Source organism: Ceratotherium simum, chromosome 4, assembly GCF_057802395.1.
Source record: "Ceratotherium simum simum isolate JZ-2026a chromosome 4, ASM5780239v1, whole genome shotgun sequence".
NCBI lineage: Eukaryota > Metazoa > Chordata > Mammalia > Perissodactyla > Rhinocerotidae > Ceratotherium > Ceratotherium simum.
Genome location: NC_141903.1, coordinates 24,004,753 through 24,026,754, shown reverse-complemented (window position 1 = coordinate 24,026,754; position 22,002 = coordinate 24,004,753). Strand labels below are relative to the sequence as shown.

General features: G+C 41.1%; 1 protein-coding gene and 1 long non-coding RNA gene across 4 annotated transcripts in view; one reads left to right on the top strand and one right to left on the bottom strand.

Moving 5' to 3' along the window:
* Positions 1 to 22,002, top strand: part of GRIA1 (glutamate ionotropic receptor AMPA type subunit 1) — a 294,076-nt gene that overhangs the window by 208,861 nt on the left and 63,213 nt on the right. For both annotated transcript variants that reach the window (XM_004428620.3, XM_004428621.3), the window contains exon 11: positions 4,881 to 5,251. In XM_004428620.3, coding sequence (XP_004428677.1) covers positions 4,881 to 5,251 — 371 coding nt within the window. The remainder of the gene's footprint in view (positions 1 to 4,880; positions 5,252 to 22,002) is intronic.
* Positions 5,381 to 22,002, bottom strand: part of LOC147917215 (uncharacterized) — a 192,995-nt gene continuing 176,373 nt past the window's right edge. For both annotated transcript variants that reach the window (XR_015551928.1, XR_015551929.1), the window contains 6 exons: positions 16,986 to 17,179; positions 16,817 to 16,891; positions 11,396 to 11,494; positions 8,404 to 8,572; positions 7,747 to 7,824; positions 5,381 to 5,508 (listed from right to left, as the gene is read on the bottom strand). This is a non-coding gene — a long non-coding RNA (uncharacterized LOC147917215). The remainder of the gene's footprint in view (positions 5,509 to 7,746; positions 7,825 to 8,403; positions 8,573 to 11,395; positions 11,495 to 16,816; positions 16,892 to 16,985; positions 17,180 to 22,002) is intronic.

Sequence of the window (22,002 nt, the reverse complement as noted above, 5' to 3'; positions counted from 1 at the left end):
ATTTTATGGAGTAGAAAAAACAATAACAGAGAATAGTAAAAAAAAATGGCATAGAGTCAAGGAGTCTAAATTGTATGGTTCAGGCAAGAGGCTAACATGAGTTTGTCTAGCCCTCAAGAAGGATGTAGAACTTGAAAAGTGGCCATACCAAATAGAGAAAAAGGCAGCCCAGGAATTTCTAAATTATAAAAAATAGAATGATGATGGAAATAAGTAAGGTGTGAGAGGAGACTGAGAAAACACTGATGATTTTTGTAGAGGGCTTGGGTTGAGGAGTAGTCAGGGATAAGTTGGGGAGGAAATGACAAGGGGAAGAGTGTGGGTTGACTCAGTGGGCATTGGGAGATCATGAAGGTACTTGAGTAGAAAAACAACAAAAGGCAACACAAGAAGAATCCAGCCACCACGTGCAGGAAAGGGACCACCACAGCTTAACTCATAGAAACTGAAGACTCCAGGCTGGGTCTTTGAGATGAAGTATATGCCAAGTCTCAGGTTGATGTTGAGTTCTGTTCAGGAGGTAGAAACCATTTTTAAATCTCATTGTCTCATCTCAAGTCGGGAGGAGTCATCATGGCCAGGAGAGCCATGCAAAGGGAATTCAAAAGAAAAAAGGAGATAGAATAAAGACAATCTTCCCTAGGAAGGTGGCTTTTGAGATACCTGGGAAGATGGTTAGTGAGTTGAAGAATGTAAAGTTCTTCTACCCTTTCACCTCCCTCTACTACTTCTCACTTTGGGAAGTTCCATTGATGAAAGATAGAGAGCTGGATAGTTAATGCTGCATCTGGAGACTGGTTTCCATGGGAACCTCCACCAAGCCCTTAAGGTCATCCCCATGGCAACAGCTATGAACTATTCCCCTCCACCAGCATTCATCTTTACCTTCACCCCATGTAATGCGATTCCCTTAGTAAAAGGCCAGTGGTCTTGGCAGAACAATGGCATGATCATCCTGAGAGCAAGTCCCTCAATAGCCAGCAGTCAGTGATGGGTCACTGGTTCCTCAGTAACAAACCAAAGTTTGTTAACCAAAGGTAACCAAAGTTACCTCTGGATGCCTCAGCTGCCAGCCCTCCCCCGTTTCCTCCTCTCTGCCAGGCCTGTCCTTCTGTCCAGTAAAAGCTGGTCTGAAGACTCCATGATGGGCCCAATTGGATGCCCTCCCTTGATTTTCACTTTGGCTTTTCTTTTCTGTTCCCCTGAGGAAGAATAGAGGAGTTTGGGGAAGTATCTCTCAGCCACAATCGGCGAGGTCAGAAAAAATTTATTTGAGACCTCCAAATTTATTCTGTTCACGCCTTTTAAATAGCTAAGCCAATCAGGGTTTCTCTCATTTTTCTCTTGCTCCCTCTTGTTCTTATCAGCAATTGTAGTAGTAACATTTCAGCATGCAGTATGTGCTAGGTGCTATGCTAAAAACCCACATTATTTCATTTAGTCCTCCTAACAACCACATAAGGTGGACATGATTATTTTCCACATTTTTTAGATAAGGACACTGCAGACCAGGGAGGGTAGATAATTTGGCAAGGACATACAGCTAGTAAAAGCAGAGTCAGGACATCCAGCCCTGGCCTTTGTACTCCAGGCTGTGACATACTGCCTCTGTAGAAATCACACTCTCCGTGCACTGGACTGTAAGACCAGTATTAACTGGTGGTGAGAACAGCAATAGCGTTCTGCATTCTTGCGTGGTTATGACTTTGTGCCTTATTCACAAGTGACTTTCTTGCCTGTTCTTTGTCACAGTGAAACAAACAGAGTGAACTTTGGAGACAGAAACCTATATTTGAGTTCCAACTCTGCCGACTTACTGGCCACATGGCTCCTGTAAGCCATTGAACTCCTCCGAGGGTCACCTCTGAAAACCAGGGAAAGTGAACCCTTTATCACAGGGCTGGGGTGGGGGGGGTATTCACCTACACAGTGTCTGGTTCAGAGCAGATCTCCATCCCCAATAGTTTTCTTCTCTTTTTGTGTTTACCTACTGCATCAAAACTGTTTACTCTTTTCCTGGGTTTGTTTCTAGACATCACATATTTTGTTTTGGGATCTCCTAGGTGAGTGATTCTCAAAGTGTGGTGTCTGGACCAGTAGCACATCACCTAGAAACTTGTTAGAAAGGCAAATTCTCAGGTCTTACCCCAGACCCACTGAATCTAGAAACTCTGTCATCTGTTTTTAAAGCCCTCCAGGTGGTTCTGACGCATGCTCAAGTTTGAGAGCCACTGTCCTAAGATATCAGCTTAAGTAAATAATTTTGAGCACCTGTGAAATGCTCACACTTCCTGGTACTCTCACATATTTGAATTCTTTTTACTCTCACAAAACAATCCTGTCAAATGTGTAAAGCAAAAATTATTATGTTTTTTAAATGAGGAAATTGATATCCAAAAAGACAACTGTCCCACTGAAGGCCACCGGGTCAGTGAGTTGCAGAGGAGAGCAGCCAGGTCTACTTTGCCAGGTCAGCTCTGCCCTTGACAGATCCTGCAGAGCTCCAGTAATTCCCTCAGCTGCTGGAAATGAACTCCCGAGACCTCTCAGTCAGTGTCAAACAAGCGAAGACATTGCTGCTTTGCACAAACCACCTTCCCTCTTTGGACCTGAGCTTCTTATCTGTAAAATGAGGTCATTGAATGTAGCATCTCCCACTGTGTGTGTGTCCTACACACATGGGTCCCTTTTGATGCTCAGGGATCCACGGCCAAATATTTTGGAAATACTGCATCTACTTCCCCTTCTTGGAAATTCTCAGGGTGTAGCAGTTTTTTAAAAGATTCTGAGAAGTCCTGCCTCAGAGCAACCTGTTTAAATTGTGTTTCCCAATGTTTATTTTCATGTTATACTTATTAACATCCTTCCAGAAATAATGTTCCGTGGAACAAATCTTGTAACTACTAAATGAACTAAGCACTAAGATGATGCGGCTTTGTGATTTTTCTAGTCCACAGTCTTTTTTATCAACTCACATCAGGAGGCATAAAACAAATCCATTCAATTCCCTTTACCACTTTCAAAGCTGATTTTATCCACCTTCCTTTTGGTTTAGTCCCTCTAAGTCATTTTTTTTTTTTGCTTTATCCTCCCGTTCCTTTTCTATCTGTTAGGTTAGAGAGAAAAAAGTAGGTATCTTCTTCTTTGCAATGGTTTGTAAGTGTTTGTAAAAGTTACCAAGATTTATGCACTGGATATAAGGAAAAAAAACAGAATTACTACAAAATTCACACCTGACTCCGCATCGCCTTATAGACAGTTTCTATAAGTGAGAATTTAAGCCATTATGGAGTCAGGCTTTTTATTCCACTTAAAGCGCCTTCTCAATAATCCCAGCCAATGAGAGTAACCAGAGGAAATCTTCTCTAAGCAACACCAGCCGGTGGCTAAGTGGAGCCCTCATCTGCACAGCATCTGTCACCAGCCTCACATCTGGACTGTTGGCCAGCATCATAAGAGAAAGCCATTCACCTCAAACAGGCTTAAATAGACATGCCCCTCATTTTAAAAATGAATGTTGTGGCATCTGTCCATGGAACCCTCTTGGGTTTTCAGGATCTCTTGATCTCAGGCCAACAGAGCAGTGGATTTTTGTTGCGTAGATGCCATCCTTCTGCCATTAGGGAGAGGTGGGAAAGACAGAAGAGCAAGGCTGGTGATTCCACATGCTAAATACCCAAGGATGAGCATTTCTTGCAACCTTTTTATGTGTATTTACATGCTAGATTTGAATTTTAACAATTGAATGATTTATGTATTTCTGAGCAGTCTTCCTAAACAAGATATTTGTGATGCTACTTTTCCTTCTCTCTGCCAGGCCTTTACTCACATGATTCCCTTTTCCAGAGCAACCTGTCAAAATCGTACCCCTCCTTCAATGCCAAATTTATATGTCACCTCGTATGCATAATGCATAATGCAGCCCCAATCTCCCCAGCCAGAATTACTTCCTCCCTGGTCTCCTGTGGCATTTTGTATCTCTTGAATAGCACATATCTAGCCCACCTTTTAGATTAAAAAATTGTGTGTGTATGTGCATGTGAGTGTGTGCATATACCAAGCTCTCCTACTAGTTTGTAATTCCCTGAGTGTAGGGACCGTGGCTTACCTACAGCTCCAGCCTAGGGCTTGCACATAATGAGTGCCCAATAAATGTTTACTGAGTTAAACTTATCTCCACCATCTTGTTAGCCAGGACTATGTTGGTTGCAGGTAAAAGAATCCCAGCTCAAACTGGCTTAGGCAAACAGAAGGATTGGTTCATGTTCCTGGGGACACACAGAAGAATATATTGACACATGTTCCTAGGGAGTCCACAGTAAGCCCTCAATTTAGGGTGGCCCAAATTATTTCATCATGGATCAGCTTCTGCATCTCTCACTCTGACTGTCAGGGCTAATGCTCATTAAACCAACATGGGTCCTATGCCATCCTTGAATGAATCACTCTGGCCAGGGGAATGGAGTACACTGATGGCCAAACCCAGGTCATACGCTTCACCATGTAACCAGGATGATCAGCCCCATTTGAACAAAAGGACTGAGAGTGAGGCAGCAGTGGTTCTTCTACCAGAGGAAGGAGGCATGGCTGCTGGGTAGGCAAAAACAACAGATATCACAACAGCCCCTTTCTAGTAAGGTGAGGAAGACTCCCATAACAATTAGAACTGTCAAACAGTGGGATAATCTCTCCTGTAAAATATTGAGCTGATCATCCATTTGTCAAAAATATTTTATAGAGAGTGGGAGGAGTTGGTCTTCTAAGGTTCTTTCCAACTCTCACTTCCTTTAAGATACAAAATAATATTCACAGTAAAGAGAAAAATAACAGAGAACTGCTGAGCTCAATTGCATTTTTTCTTTTCTTGTATTTTTTTGCAGAGAGCAGATGTGGCTGTGGCCCCTTTAACTATCACCTTGGTCCGGGAAGAGGTGATAGACTTTTCCAAGCCATTTATGAGTTTGGGGATCTCCATCATGATAAAAAAGCCACAGAAGTCCAAGCCGGGGGTCTTCTCCTTCCTCGACCCTTTGGCTTATGAGATCTGGATGTGTATCGTCTTTGCCTACATTGGAGTGAGTGTCGTCCTCTTCCTGGTCAGCCGCTTCAGCCCCTATGAATGGCACAGTGAAGAGTTTGAGGAAGGGCGGGACCAGACAACCAGTGACCAGTCCAATGAATTTGGGATATTCAACAGCTTATGGTTCTCCCTGGGAGCCTTCATGCAGCAAGGATGTGACATTTCTCCCAGGTGAGTCAGCTCTCTTCTCAACTCCTTTGCTCAATGCTGCATTTTTCTTAGAAAAAACAAATACTGGAAAGTTAAGGGATAGGAATTATTCTCAAACTTCATCGTATTCAGTTTTTCAACTATGCTTACAGTCAACTGTCCATTGCGTGCTGTGGATTATCTGGATGCCTCCTGTGTCTGGGCCAGCTCTGTCTGCTATCTGGTTGATGTGTTCTCTCAAGATTAATAGGCATAATCATAACTTTGATGTTCCGTAGCTGAAAGGCACAGAGAAAGTTTGGGGGGACAGTATGGTATAACTAACATTTATCGAGAACTTACCATATGCCAAGCAAGGTTTTGAGTCCTCTACCTGCATTATCTCATTGAATCTTCACAGAAGCATAAGCTGGACTCTCGTTATCTCCTTTTATAAATGAGGAACCACAGAAATGTTGAATATCTTGCCAAGGTAACACAGCTACTAGCTAGGGGAGTTGAGATTCAGACCACCATCCTATACTACTTCTGAATGGTGGAAGGAGCACTGAATTATGAGTGGGTTGTACCTAGCATGCTCTGTGGTCCTGTGCAAGTCACCTGACCCTAGGAGACCTCAGCTTCTTCATCCTTAAGAGAAAAGGGTTCTCTTTTTCTTGGTTCTGAGAAAGACCTTGGAAATCAGCTAGTTCCAAAGGTGATGTAAATTTGTTTCTTGTGGTTCAAAAATGGAGTTTCTCAGAGGTGCCTCAGATATTGCACTGAGTGTACTGGGGTGACCAAATCAGTGAGGAGGTTTCAGCCCCCCACATGGAGCCAGAGTGGCTCCATTTTCGTCTGTTTTATATATTGGACTCGTGAATACTTTTCTTTTGAAAAGAGGATTCTGAAGCTAAGAAAGAAAGAAAGGAGGAAGGATGGAAAGGGGGGGCGGTAAAAGAAATGTGAAAACTACCAATCTAGACCAATTCCCACATTTATTGACCTCCTGTCTTTGTGTGTGATGTTCTTTCAACTACATTCTAGAATGTTGATGCCACAAATCCCCTCCAATTTATCTGATAAATAAGCATTGACTGTATTTCCTTTTACAGTTGCTTAATGTCTGTAAACTCTTTTTCCAGTAGGCAGTCCCTTGTGGATTACCACGTTTCTAAGGCATGCAGGGAAGCAGGGCTTAGAGATTGGCTACTACAGATAGATTCACACACACTCTCCCTTTCTGGGGGCATCATTGCATAAATATCAAGGCCTCGTGGACATGTGCTGGAGGCATCTTTACTACCTGTCTGTTTTGCATTTGAGTGTCAATGAGGACCAATATTCCTCAGTAGCAATGGACTAAAACCTGCCTAAAGAGCGTCCCTCAGCACTCATTTTGCCTGCTGTATAATTTAGATAGTCTCATCATTCACCATTATAATCTTGTTTTTCTTTAAATAAGAAGACAGTCGGGGGAGAGGGGTGTGCGTGGGAGAGGAGGTGTGAGACTGGATGCTTGGCCAATACTGGCAAACACATGGTGAAGAGTAGATAGAACCAAGCAGGGGAAGGGCTTGCTTAAAAATAAATCATGCCAGTAGATAAACAGTGGGAAGAAATGGTTCCTATCTAGTCAGTATAATGTAGGGCCATCAAAGCAGGGATGTGTCTGAAAAGACCCATGGAGTTGTTTTTTCTCCATTATTTCTTCATCCAGTGGGCACCTTACTTCCTAAGTATGGCACCCTTGTGGTCTGACCTGAAACTCCCCACCTTGCCTGCAGAGGTCTCACGTTGGCAGCCCACAGGCTGAATCCTCTACCAGGCATGTTTTTGTTCCATCTGCATGGAGTTTGGCAATGGTCATCCAAAACTGAGTGGCAGCTGCCCTCTTTAGCGGATCCAGGCACTCCCCACCTCACCACCGCCCCCAGCTGACTGCCTTCATTCTTTTGTTACTCAGCTGGCCCCTAAGAGGGTGTTTGAGGTTGTGACTGGCTGCAAGAGGATTTTCAAACTGTGTTTCCAGGACTTCTGAGGATTTCACTAGTGTATCTTGGGAGCTGACATTGAGGTGAAGATGAGACTGAATAGGGACGTACCCAGCCTCCCTCCTCCCCATTTTTAATAGAACAACTCCACTCTATGCCTCTGTTTTTTCACTGGCAAAATGGAAATACTAGTTCCTACCTCAAGTATTGTGGTGAAGTTTAAAGGAGATTGATACATATAGAATCCACAACACAGTATCCAGCCAGCACATAGGAAGCACTATAAAACAGATGCTATTTTTTATTATTTTATCAATTTTGTATATTGCGCTTCTATTAAAACTTCACTAGAAGAAAGGGTGCTCACCCTGATTTAAAAACCAGTGGACTTCTCTCTTCTGGGGAAGGCCACGGGCAAAGAAGAAACAGCCAGCATTTCAATCCAGCAATACCTGGATTCCTAAGGCTCCTCCTCATAGGAACCGTGAAGAAGGATTTGTCACTTTGAATTAAAGGGTCTGACAGACATAGGAGTAAACTTACCAGAATAAGGAGCTGTATCCACTTGAGATGGACTCTTCCTTATCAGGCCTACCCTGGCCAGTCACAGAGCTTAGAGGCCTGTAGAAATACCCTGAGAGTCAGAATATACATTATAATGTTTCTTGGAAATATATGCTAAAGAGAAAAGGCGTATAGTTCATCTCACCACAGCCAGACAAAAACACAAGGATGCTAAGGCAGTGATGAGAGCCAGGACCAGGCAGACAACTGCAAACACCAACAGAAGCTTTTGTTGCTGTTGTTTACATATTTCCTGTTAAAGTCAGCAAGTTTCATGAGCCTCTGATATGCGCAGCACTATATTAGACACTCTGGGTGCTATAGTGGGAGGTACTTTTAAGGGCTTGTATATGTTAAATATCCTTTCAAATGAGCTTCAATTAATTGTTCTTGCTATTTACTTAAAGAATATATCATAAAGCCTCACTAATTTAGAATTTGGGGAACTAAGTTCCATCTGAATTGCTTGTATCTGCACTCATACACAAGTAGCTTTATCTCTTTTTAATATCCTCAGAGTTCATGTTAATGTCTATTAACCAAAAGCCAACAAAATGTGGCCAAATACAGTTGTCTACAAGTAACAAAATAATCTGACCACAGTAATATGAACAGATAAAGAGTTATCATTCTTACATTATAAGGAAAGTGGAGGCACACAGTGGGTCCTGGTTCAGTGAAACCAGGATCAGCTGTTCTGTGATTCTCTTGGCCTCTCCTTCATGTTCACAAGATGGTGGCTGCCATATTGTGTCCATATTCCAGCAGCAAGAAGGGGAAGAAGTGTTACCAGCCATTTCTGTCTCTTTGGATCAGAAAAACAAAAGGGTCTGGTTATTGTAGGTATGTATTTCTACAAATATGAGAGGATTAATCAATCAAATGTTTTAACTGAACGCTTTCCAGGATCTAAACCTGGCCTCGGGCACAACACTAAGCATTATGGTAGATGTGAAGCAAGAAACATGAGTTCAGACCTCTAGTTTTGCAAGTCAGTAGAAGAACCAAGATACAAGAAAAAAAGTAGATAATAAAGCAGAATGTGTATTTGAATAATTCCCAAGTACAGGTTTTATAGTCAATAGGTAGGAAAGAGAGAAATGATCTGGGCTAGCTTAGTAGAAAAGGAGAGACTTGAGCTGGTCCCAAGGGATAAAGCTAGACTTACAGAGGTGCTCTAGGTAAGGTGGTCAGGGGGATGGGGGGAGCCCAAACCAAGAAGGGGAAATGACTGTGCTTTGAGATTGAGTATCCTATTATTCAGACAGCCCCGGGTTTGAATCCTAGTCCAGCAGTTATCAGCTGTAAGACTTGAGCCAGGAACTTACCTGCAAGCCTCAGCTTCCTCAACTTTAAAAAAGGGGCTATTTATACTAATGTCACAGGATTCTTACAAGAATACGGGAGCAAATGGAGGCTGAAGTGTGTCGCCTAGTGCCTAGCATATACCAGGAGTTTAAAAAAATCTTAATTTTCTTTCCCTTCTTTTGGGTTAATGACTTCCCTTCTTTTCCACTTTGTCCCTGGCCTCCCACCAATCGTTTATTCTCTGCTAAGAGCTTTCTGAGACTCACTGACTTGCATCTTCTTATCTGGCTATACTCCTAGCCCAGCACCGGCCAGAGGGAAGTCCACAGGCTATTCCCAGGAGGAGGAGGAAGACTGCCAGGTGCAGTGTTATGACTCGAGGATATTGGCAGCATCACTCATTCCATCCCCGGGTTGTTTCTCAGTTCAAGCCTGAATAGGAACTGGATCTGAGCTCCTGCCTGCTTCCCTAGCAAAACACATCTCCTGGGCAGCGACCCTTCCCTGCCAAACCACACTGCCCACTAGTCCCCTCCTGATCTCCTGGGCACCTGGCTTTGTTTCTTAGTGGTCAGTATTACGATGGTTTTCTCTGTATCCCAGAGTGACAGATACTAGTTTTGCAGGACTTGTAAATATGCAGGGCATGAGCTCTGGCGTTAGACCTGGGCTTAATTCTGCCTCTTACACTAATTCTCTGTGTGACCCAGGGCATCTGGCTTTGCAACTTAGAGCCCCTATTTCTGCATAACAAGCCACCCCAAATTTGTGGCGTAAAACAACAGCCATTTTATTATGCTCATGGATTTTGTGGGTTAGGAAATCTGGAAAGGGGCACAGTGGGATGGCTTGTCCCTGTGTAAAGATGTCCAGAACTTCAGATGGAAAAACTAGAAGGCTGTGGATGACATGGCAACTGGGGGATGGAATTATCTGAAGGCTCACTCACTCAGTGTGATGGCTGGGGTCCAAGAACAAGGGACCAAGGAGAAGCAGGTAGAAGCTGTATCACCTTTCTTGACCCACCTTCAGAAGTCACATAGTGTGACTTCTGCCATAGTCACAAGCCCAGCCATATCAAAAGGGAAGGAACGTATATTCTACTGTTTAGTAGGGCAAATGTCAAAATCACATGGTAAGAAGAACACGTGGAATGAGAGAGGTTGTTGTGGCATATTTGGAAAATACAATCTGCCACATCTTATGTAAAGGTAAAGATAATAGTTTTTGGAATCGTTGTGAAGATTAAATAAGATAAAGTATTTAAAGTACTTAGCATGGTGCCCAATATGTAATAAGTACTCAATAAAAGGCATATATTCATTCATTCTTTCTCTCTCTCTCTCCAAGTAGAGATATATACACATATATATGACATTTATAGTCAGTGCTTATTAATGTGTAGTCACTACTTATTAATATTCCATGTCCATAACAGTTGCTAGCAATTATTTAAGTTAATAAATCTATAGATTAGACCCCTCATGAATCTACAGAATTGAGCCTTAAAAGTTGGGTAGTTTCTTGTCTAATCATCTCATTTTATACTTGGGGAAACCAAGGTTGAGAGAGTTCACATAGCAGGTTCAATTAACATGGAGCATTTTATAATCCAGACTTAGGTGAAGCATTTTTGTTGAAAATAATTCAAGTGACCCTTAACAAACAATGAGCAATTTTTCAAAAGATTGATGTTTAGATTTCAACACCTTTCTGGATATGTAGGGCCTTGAACTTCATCAAAATCCCTGGAGACAAATGAAAAGAAACAGGAGGAGGGCGAGAGCTTGATGTCTTCTTATTTTGCAGATCTGAGCACTGAAATGAGCCAAGTCACCATCTTTGCTTTTCTGAGACTATATGTATTGTTCCTGCTCCCCATAGCCAAGGGTCCTCATGTTTAGGCAGTATTTGTTCAGTGAATCAGCAAAGAACAACCAGAGTTAGCAAAATTGAGTTGCTGTGCCTTTGCATCCCTGCACTGAGAAGTGGAGCCAAGGGGAACAGAACAAAAGGGGCCTGGTTTGTTTTTCCTCACCAAGGTTTTGTAGGGAGCCTGGCTGGACAAGGACAGGAGTCAGAAGATATAACTGTGGCCCAGTGACCTTGGGCAAGTCACTTCTCTTCCCAGACCTCAGATTTCGCAGTCTGAATGATCTGACATTCTACAATGGAAAGTGTTTACTGAGCCCCTGTGGTCAGTCCTCTCCTTAGTACGATGGAGAATACACATAAATAAGAAATGCCAGGTCTTTGCTTACGTGATGTTTATAGTCTAATTGGGGAGATAAGACTAAGACACAAGGAACAGTGAACTTACAAAGCTCAGGAGTATCTTGGGTCCCAAGTGCCATCCATAAGTGACCCCAAAGGGAGAGATGGATGTTGGTAGAAGGTCAGTCCTCATCCATCCATCTGGCTGGAGAGGGAAAAAGGGCAGACACAACATTAAACCACAAGCAAATCCATCAGGCTTCCTACAAAGCCAGTGACTCTTACATTTCACAATATCTGCTACATCAGAACTCAAAAGGGAAAGGAGAATTTTCATACTCATGTAGAGAAGACTCATAGTTTATTTTTTAAAAACTTCAACCTCTTTTTTAGTCAATGGGCTTTTCCCTCTTAAATTGGATATAACATACTGAAGAAAATAAGATTTTAATTGGAGTTAGGTTTTCCTCATATCTTCCCCCTTTGACACACAATTGATTTTATTCCTTTAATTGTATTGAGGTATAGCACACAAATAAATAACTGCACATCATAAATATACAGCTCAATTTTCTTAAAGTGAAAACACCTGTGTAATCAGAACTCAAATTGAGACATAGAGTACTACCAGAATCTCAGGCACCTCTTCTCGTCCCTTTCTCCCTACAAGAGTAACCACTATCCTGACTTCTGACATCATAGATTAATTTTACTCACTGAGCTGTTTTTGAGTTTTGTAAGTGGAATCATACAGTACATACTCTTTTGTGACTGGTTCTTTCTGTTCAATATTATATTGTGAGATTCATCCATGCTATCACGTGTAGCTGTAGACCATTCATTCTCATTGTTGTGTAGTATTTCATTTTATAGATATACCACAATTTATTTATCCATAAATAAATCCAGAAGTGTGACTATCTTTGCAGATAAACATTTTGGTTGTTTCCAGTGTAAGGCCATTAGAAATAATGCTGCTATAAATGTTCATGTAAAAAGTCTTTTGATGAACAAACGTGAATTTATGTTGGGTATCTACCTAGGAGAGGAATTACTAGGCCACGTTATTCATTATTTCCCGTTATAGATTCTGCCAAACTGTTTCTGAAAACAAATTTGTACTCTCATCAGCAACATACATGAGTTCCAGTTGCTCCACATCTGCCTTTTTCATTTTAGCAAGTGGGTGTGTTATAATATCACATTATGGTTTTAATCTGCATTTACCTGATGACTAGTACCTTTTTTATGTTTATTAGCCACTTGTATAGCCTCTTTTACGAAGTACCTTTGTAAATCTCATACCAATTTTTTTGTTAGGTTGTCTTTTTCTTATTGTTGTGCAAGCATTCTTTATGTATCCTTGATACACATCCTTTTTCAGATGTCTGTATGATCAATATCTTCTATTCTGTGGTTTGTCTTTTCACTATCTTGATGATGTGGTATGATGAACAGAAATATACAGTCGTAATGTGGTCCATTTAACAAGTGTTTTCCTGTATGGCTAGTACTCTTTGTGTCTTGCTTAAGAAGTCTTTGCCTACCTCAAAGTCATGGAGATATTCTTCTATGATTTCTCTGAAATTTTACCTTTCACATTTAGATGTATGGGTCCTATAGATATGGGCAAGGTACAGGCTCAAGATTTTTTTTTTTTTTTTTTTTTTTGCAAATGGATATCCTATTGAACTAGCATGACTTGTGGAGAAGGCCATCCTTTTTCCCACTGCCTGCCCTTTCTCATAAATCAGGTCACCAAATACATGTAGGTCTGTTTCTAGACTCTTGATTCTATTGATATACTTTTCTATTCTTTCCCGTATACCACCCTATCTTAATTACTATAGCTTTATAACGTCTTGATAACTAGTAACCAGATGTCTGGAGAAGCTTGCTCATGGGTGCTGAAACAGAGGCTGGATGATTCCATTGCAGGTGGTGGTGGTGTAGAAGAGAGTCTTGTATGAGATCATGTCAGCAGTGTTTTTCTAACTGTGAGATACTATGATTCTGTTGGAGCAGCAATGATTGTGGTTCTTCTCAAAGCTCTAGAACAAATCAACAGCTGAGACTCAGTCAGTGATTTTCTAGACAGTGTTTCAAAATACCTAAAAGTTATAGATAAAACTCAGGACACTTGTGAGTAGAAAAGGCATCCTTTATTATCCAAACATGGAGCATGCAAAACTCTAGAGACTGCCAGAGCAAAGGTGGATAAGGATTAATTCTCTTTCATTTAAATTAACCTAAAAGAAAAAAATTGCATGTCAAATGAGATAGAAGATAGTGGGGAATAAAAAAGGATTTGTTGCACATTAAAAACATAGTTGCTTTTGTTGACTCTTAGTCTCAACTCAATGTGTGAAGAAAGCTGTGGATTGAATTGGCACACCATAAAAAAGATAAACAAGTAAAAAATGTAGATTTTTTTCAGATAGCATGTTTTGTGACAGTTGAGTCTAAGGGTATTACTTAGTAATGGATGTGATGAGGCAGTTAAAGTAAGGGTATTGACTGACTGGTGAATCACCCAGCTCTCTGCACACGATAAAAGTAAAAATAACTCACAGAAAAAGCAAACTCATCCATAGTCTTGAACCACAGAGCAAAAACTGTTCTGTGCAAAATTTGGTTCCATTTCATCTTGTGAATTTTCCACCCCTGCTTACGTCAACTGTGGTGAAACACTATGGCTTTGAAAATGATAAACAACGCTCCCTTTCTGTTGCAGCAAAACAAAACCCCCACATTCAGTAAATCAAAACTGTCTCAGCAAAAAATGAAAAATTCCATCATTTACTGAAACCTCTAAAACCCTCAAATTTGTTTGAGTACTTCTGTAAACAATTCAATCAATCAGTGTTAGCAAAAGTACATGTTAGGCACCTATAGGGGACTCAGGACTGGGGTAGGTGAGAGGGAGATTCCCAAGGAGAATAGCCTGTGGTCTCTACACACACACACACACACACACACACACACATCATTATTTCCTAATTAATTTGGTGAAAAAAAAATGCCTGTTAAATAATTGAGCATTCAACACATGGTGCTCTCTTCTCCCTGTCTTTCAGCATCATAGCAGCCTTCACATGCTATTACAGTTGCCTTTTCAATACTTATCTCCTAGATAAGACCATTGCTTCTGACATTTTTTGTGCATAAAAATTATTTAGTGATCTTGTTAAAATGAGGTTCAAATTCAGTAGGTTTGGGTGGGGCATAATATTTTTATTTCTGCAAACTGCCAGGTGAAGCCAATGCTGCTAGTCCAAGAGCCACGTTGAGTACTAAAGCTCTGGGCTGATTCTGAGCTCCACGAGGGTAAGGACCCGCCACTATAACTCCAGCACCTACCACAGAGCCTTGATGGATATATGTTGAGTGAAGAAATGAATGAATAAATATTATTTGTGATTTTCATTTATCAATACATTTTTATACTGGTAGACATAAGAAAAGTTGAACAGTATGGGTATAAATATAGAATAAAAATAGTCATGGCCTGATGAAGAAGGCATGATGGAGAGATGTAGGAAGTAAAATAGATAGGAAAGTATTATCAAATTATAAAGGGTTTTGAAAACCAGGCAAAGGACTGAATATTAGATAGGAAATGAAGAGTAAATCAGTAAGTTCATAAATAGGAGAGTGATGGGCTGACAATTTTCTTTTGAGATGCTTAATTGGGTGCTATTTGGTAGCCTGGGAAGAAAACCAGTAGGCAGCATATTGTTGCATTAATCCAAAAAGGAGATGATATGGTATCAGACTAGCTTCTGGGTAGTTAGGAGGGAGGAGGTACTGATGAACACCACCTATATTTCAATGGTATGATCCATTCTTTCCCCTTATATTAGACTGCAACTGCTCTGACTCAGCCAAGTCATCCAGAGTGCTGTGACCTAGCTTTAGCCATTTGAGGGTTTAGATCTCAGACTCTGAGGTAACTAGCGCACAGGGCTTTGTCAGTCATGAGGCCAGATGTACCTAGAGACAAGGTTCAAGTGAGAAGTCCTCTGCTTCCGGGCTCTCTCCCTAAAGTCTGCTCTGCACACTTCAAATCTAGCCCTTTACCCACTTTGATCAAACTCGAATTCTTTCCCAACACTGCAGGATAAAGCCTAAGCCTATTAATGTGGCCTTCAAAGTCTTTTAAAATCTGGCCTCTACTTTCCTAGCCTCATCTGTATCTCTTTCTTCCTCCCTCTCCTGCCTCTTTATCTCTATCTCTACCTCTCCTATATTCTGGCCTCTCTTATGTTCTGTTCCATTCCAAACTCCCGGAGCCTCTTTGAATTTTCACCTCTCTGTCCCTTTGCCTGGAGAGTTGATCCCATCACTTCTCAGTCCAGTGGACTCATTCTCTAGAACCCTGCTCAAATATCATTTCCTCAGAAGAATCTTTCCTGATCTCCTCCACTCTACATGCTGGGATAGTCGATAGCTCTTGCCTTAGAACTCCCACGTATTTTTCATGTATTTCTACTAATTCTCAGGACATTGTCTGTGATTCTACAATTTCTCTCTTTTCCTCAACTAGAATGTGAGCTCCCTAAGAGCAGGGCCCAATTTTTACTCATCTCTACATTCTAGTTTCCAGCAGAAGGCCTGGTGTATGGCAGTCATTCCATAAATGTTCCATGTCTGTATATGGCACTCATGGACGTCCAGCAGTGTCACTAAGGTTGCTGATAAGAAAACAAAAACATTTGCAGAGCTGCCTTGTGACATGCCATACAGAGCGTGAGCAATCTCAAGCAGAAGTAAGGGGAATCCACGCTATAGTGCTCTGGTCAGTAGACAAAGTGGATACAGTTGCAGACACCAGGACCTTGGAGAGCTCCCAGTGAGTTGGCCTGACTCTCTGGGCCCTATAATCTGAACTCACCATAATCCCTATTTTACTCTTGTGAGACCAAAGAAAGTCAGTGGAGCATATTTGCGAGCCACTGATATAAACCATGTGAATTACTGCAGAAATTATATGTTGTATTATGTTAACTAGGCTGGTTACTGCTACTTCATTACTTGATAAAGAGCAGACAACAGAGACTTTATTCATATGACACCAAATTCTTCATTTTCTGTAAATGTCAATTAAAATAAAGTGATAATAGAAATGGACTTTACTTTGAGATAGAGCCATTCCTGGAAAGCTATATGAACAATCAAGTTTGGGCTAATTAAATTCTGATCTAACTGCGTCAGGGGAGTGTGGTATTTAAATCAGTGTAGTCTTTGATAAAGATCTCCTAAGTGTCTGTTGTACCAAACTTGATTTTCATGGGTTTCAGTATCTCAACTCAGAGGATGCCTGTATTAAGGGACCCAGAAGAATCTGAAAAGGCAAGTGTTTTACAGCATTTTCCTTTGCCAGATCACCTCTCTCAAGGGAAATCAAGTAAGTGAAGCAAATTTGAGTTACTTTTAAAGACTCAAGAAGAGTTATTCCTCCTTAGCAAATGGAACATTAAACAAAGACCCGGTGGTTCTGTGATCACCTCAGTTTCCCTCAAATTACCACAGTTGCTGGTCATTCGGTCCTTTGAGTCATCCTCCGCAGTGGGGCAGTTGGAGTTAAATTAGATCCATTTCCCTGTAATTCCATTAATATTTTCTTAAAAGTTGAATGAGAATAGAAAAACAGTTGCCATACCAAGTCTTTTTCCAGCTATTAAGATCTTCCTTACCTTAAGGTATTTTATATAAATTTGGCCCCAGGTTTTCTTCCTAGTCCCATTCTGAGTTTGAAAAGTAAAAATGCAAAGATTATCCAGAATACCATTAGCCTTCAACAATGTACATAACACAGTGCTAGATAGTAGAGGGGAGAACAATATTTATTCAGTGTTCAATGAATATTGATTGAGGGCTCACCAAGTACCTGCAAAAGAAATGAAAGACATGGTCCTTGTTTATAAAAGAGATTGGAGGAAAAGAAGAAACTTGCATTTATTGATAATTTACCGTGAGATATACATTGTGCTAGGATTTGCACGTTATCTCATTTAATGAACTTACAATTTAATTTAAAAAGAATGAGAAGGATGATGATGATAATATTAACGATGACAACATTTGTTTAACACTTACCATGGCATGACACTATTGTAAGTGCCTTGCATGCATTGTCTATTTAAATCCTTAACAACCCTCTGTTAGTCTGTAACAAGCCGATACCTATGAGGTAAGTTTAATTACCCCTGCTTTAAAAAAAACAACTGAGATTCAAAGAGGTGAGTGAGCTTCCTCTAGGTCACAAAGCTAATAAAGTAGGGAGCCCAGATTTTAAATCAGGTCTGACTACATCCAAAGTGTATGTTCTTAAACGCCCTTTATACTGTCTCCCTTATAAATCACTTAGAAATGCCAAGATCTGTCATGTTCTGACCTGAACTCCCTAGAAAAGCGTCTGTTGTCCAGTTTAAGCTGAACCGTTCACTATTCCCCAATCACATCTGTGCCATTTTTCACTTCTTGTTGGTTGTGGCTCTTGGAGTTCTTATTCTTCGTGGTGGAGGAAAGCTCTGAGCTTGGTATTGAAGAATGAATAAGACTTCAATGATGGGGGAAGGAAAAGTGGTTCAAGTGAGGAGAAGGGCAAGCTCACAGTTCTAAAAAAGTAATAAATATGGAGCATGTAGCCTAAGAGTGAAGCCATTGGAGATAGTTTCTGGGATTGTGGGGTGGCATGGGGAGAAGGTGAAGGGCCTATCTGTTCTGGCCCCTGCCTGTCTCTCCAACCTTGGAGCACTTCTCTCTGCCTCCCTCTTGTGCTGCAGCCACAGTAGCCTCCTTTTAGTTCGTGAAATGCTCCATGCATTGCCTTTTTAGCTCAAGACATTTGCTTTTCATTTTCTCTACCTGCATGTTTCCCTCCTCTGCCCCTACTTTCCCGAATGTTCACAATGGCAATTAAGTAACTTATTGCATTTTTATGCACTAAATGACCATCACCCATGCTGGAATGTAAACTCCACAACTCCTGTGTATGTAACATCCTATCCACCAGCAGGTGTCTGGCATCTAGCCTAGTGTCTGGCTCATAGCACATGCTCAGTAAGTATTTGCTGAATGAGGGTTTCCTCTTACCAAGGATTTCTCTAAGAACAGAGATTGTCCTTGATGTTTCACCAGAGTAATTGTGGAACAACTGAACAAAAAACGAAAATTGCTAAGACATGCTAGTATCTAGCTTCCTAGTTGTATTGGCTTCCAGGGTCGCAGCCAAGGTGGATATCATATCCCTACGTGTATGCAGGCCAGGCTCAGTTTGCAACTTGAATCAGTCCACCATATAGTTACTTAAATGCACTGCTCTAGGCCCTGTGCTATGCTCAAGAGAGGGATACAGTGATAAGGAAGGCACATTCCCGCCCTCAAGGAGTTCACAGTCCAGTAACCAGGCAATTACAATGCAGTGCTATGTGTACTATGTAAGAGGAAGAGCAGGATATCATGGGAGCATGGAGAAGGGACCTAAATCCAGATTAGGGTATAGGCCAGGGAAGGCTTCCTAGAGGAAGTTGCATTTAAGCTAGAACTGGAAAGATGAGTAGATATTACCCAAGTAAAAAGGCAAGGAAGGGTATTTCAGGCAGGAGGAACAGAAAATGCCTTGTGAGCCATTGTCAGGGACTTGGATCTTTTTTATTTATTTTATTTTTATTTTATTTTATTTTATTTTATTTTTATTTTATTGTGATAAGAACACTTAACACAAGATCTACCCTCTTGAATTTTCAAGTGTACAATGCATTATTGTTGACTATAGGTACAATGTTGTATGGTAAATCTCTGGAGCTTATTCATCTTACTTAACTGAAACTTTATGCCACTTGATTAGAAACTCTCCACTTCCCCCTCCCCTAGCCCCCAGAAACCACCATTGGGAAATATAGAGCTGGGTAGTGATTTGATCTGATTTACATTTTTAAAGGATTGCTAACTCAGTGGTTCTCACTCAAGGATTGTTTTGTTCCCCAGGAGACATTTGACAAGGTCTGGAGACATTTTTGGTTGGCAAAACGGGGAGAGGGAGGCTACTGGAGTCTAATGGGTACAGGCCAGGGATGCTGCTCAACACCCTACAACGGATAGGCCATCCTCTCACCGCAAAGAGTTACCTAGCCCAAAATATAAATAGTTTTGAGGTGGATAAACCCCACAAGCTCTGGCATAGAGAACAGACTATTACAGATTTAAAGAAGGAAGACCAGTTAGGAGGATATTGAATTAGTCTAGACAGGAAATGATGGGCTTGCAGTAGGGTGACAGCTGTAGAGTTGGTGAGAAGTGGTCTGACCCAGACTTATTTTGAAGGTAGAACCAATGGGATTTCTGATGGATTGGAAATGGGGTGTGAGGGATTGAGAGCAGTTAATGTTTTAGGTCTCAATAACTAAAAGAATGGTGATGCCATTTACTGAGATGGAGAACATTTGTGGTGGAACAAATGTGGAATGTAGAGAAATCAAGAGTTCAGGTTGAAACATGTTAGGTGTGAGATGTCTAGTAGACATCCAAGAGGAAATATGGAATAGGCTCTTGAGTCTGGAGGTGAGGGAGAAGGTCCAGACTGGACATCAACATTTTAGGAATCATGGACATATGGTGTTTAAAGCCATGGGACTGGATGAGGTTACCTTACGGGTGAATCTAGATAGTGAAGAAGAGAGATCCAAGCCCTAGACCCTTGAGCTTTTAGGGGTCAAGAAGAGCTATCAGAAGGGACTGAGAAGCAGCAGCCATTGAGGGAAGAGGAAAACCAGGAGAGTCTGGTGTCCTAGAAACCAAATGAAGGGAGTATATCAAAGAGGATGGCACCAACACCTATGTGAGTGGTTGCCATGAGATCAAGTAAGGAGAAGATAGGAAATTGGACACTGGGTTGTGGCAAGAATTATGAACTAATGGAATTCACTGTGTTTAGTAAACTGGAACAGGCCTATAATATAGTTATTTGTATAATTCTTTCTATAAAAAGTCTGACCTCAAATTTCTATGTCTTCTTATCAGAAATTCATATGTATACACTAGTATGTTACGCCCCTCTGCAATCATTTCCATAAGAGAAGAGAAGAAATGTAAGCAAACTGAGACCTTTAATTAAAATTCACAAAGACTGAAGTTGGACGGGGAACCTGGGCAGAGGCAAGAGCCTTTTGCACATAGTCAAGATGTGATTAAAGCCATTGTGATAGTGATTTATAGTTCTTGTTTATCAAGGGGACAAGCCCACCTCTAGCCTTGTGTATGATCTCTGATAGTTTGGGGTGGCTGAACCCAGAACTCATTTTAATGACATCTCCCTGGACTCAAAGAAGCTTCATTCTCCTTTGGTGCTTTAAATTTGAGAGATAGTCTCATCCTGAATATTATCTTTAATGGTGTAAAGTACAATTCCCTAGAGTGAGATCTGATCATACTTTTGAGTTCTCTGAATTTTCCAGTCCCTTCACACCTCTAAATAAGGATTTCCTTGAGAAAACAGGATGGACCCTCTAATTCTACATCAATCAAACTCCATCTCCCCCTCCACTCTCTTCAGTATTTTCTTAAAATATTCAGCTAGGCTAGAACAAGGTATACACACAGCCTCTTGACCAGGCGTTGAACTAAGATAAATAATCACAGTCATGGGTAGGCTTTTGGGGTAGGCTGGAGAAAGTATTCGGAATCATTAGGGAATGGTCTTCTCTCTGCCCTTACCTTTGATTCTATCAGTAAAATACGAAGGAGACTAAATTAAGGTCAGGGATGTATTGGGTTGGGTTGGAAACCTCTGAAGTTCAGAGTAGGTCACTCTTCAATTGGGAGAATAAGGGTGGTGACATATGACAAAGATGCAACATATGATCTTAATCATAATAATAATCACTTTCACTGTCTAACCAGTATTCTGCAAGCATTATCTCATTTAATCTTCATAACAACTCTTTGAGTTAGCAATTAAAACTATTCCATTTTTACAGATGAAAAAGATGAGGTTCAAGATTACATAAATTGGTCAAGATCACACAATTAATAAGTGGCAAAGCTGGGGGTCAAACCCCCGTGATCTGACTCTAAAACCCACTGGGTCGGTTACTGTGCTATCCTTCCAAAGCAATACAGTAGAAAAAACTCTCAGCTTGAGATCAGGGATTTGCCTTCTAAACCTAGCTCCAACGTTAATTTTGAGGGTGACTTTGGGAAAAGTCATGTGATCTCTCTGAGCCTCAGCCTGGTTTTTCTCACCTGTAAAATAATCAGGATGACCTTGATGATCCCTGAAGTACCTTCTAGCACTTGTGTCTCTGATTCTAACTTGTGATATCAGAACTTGAAGTCTTCTCCTTTGCAAGGACTGTTTTGATTTTTCAAAATATAGTCATCTATTATTATGTTTGTTCTTTGCAACAACGATGAGGCAGGCAAGCATTATCCCTCCTCTTGTGTTTTACATACAGATGGGGAAACAGACTTGAAACGAAGTAGGTACCTTGTCCATGGTTAACACAGCTGTTCCCAAGTCAACAGCTCTAATATACCAGGTATCTCTCTTCCTCTTTTATCTCAGGCATTTTTCTCCCCCTGGTGCCTACCCTACTTCTCATTCCGAGGAAGATTTCCATTATTAATTTAAATGTTAACTGCTAAGAAGCTAAAGGAAGGGTGGAGACAGGGCCCCCATCCCTACCAGGGTACTAAACAGGGGCTGAGGGA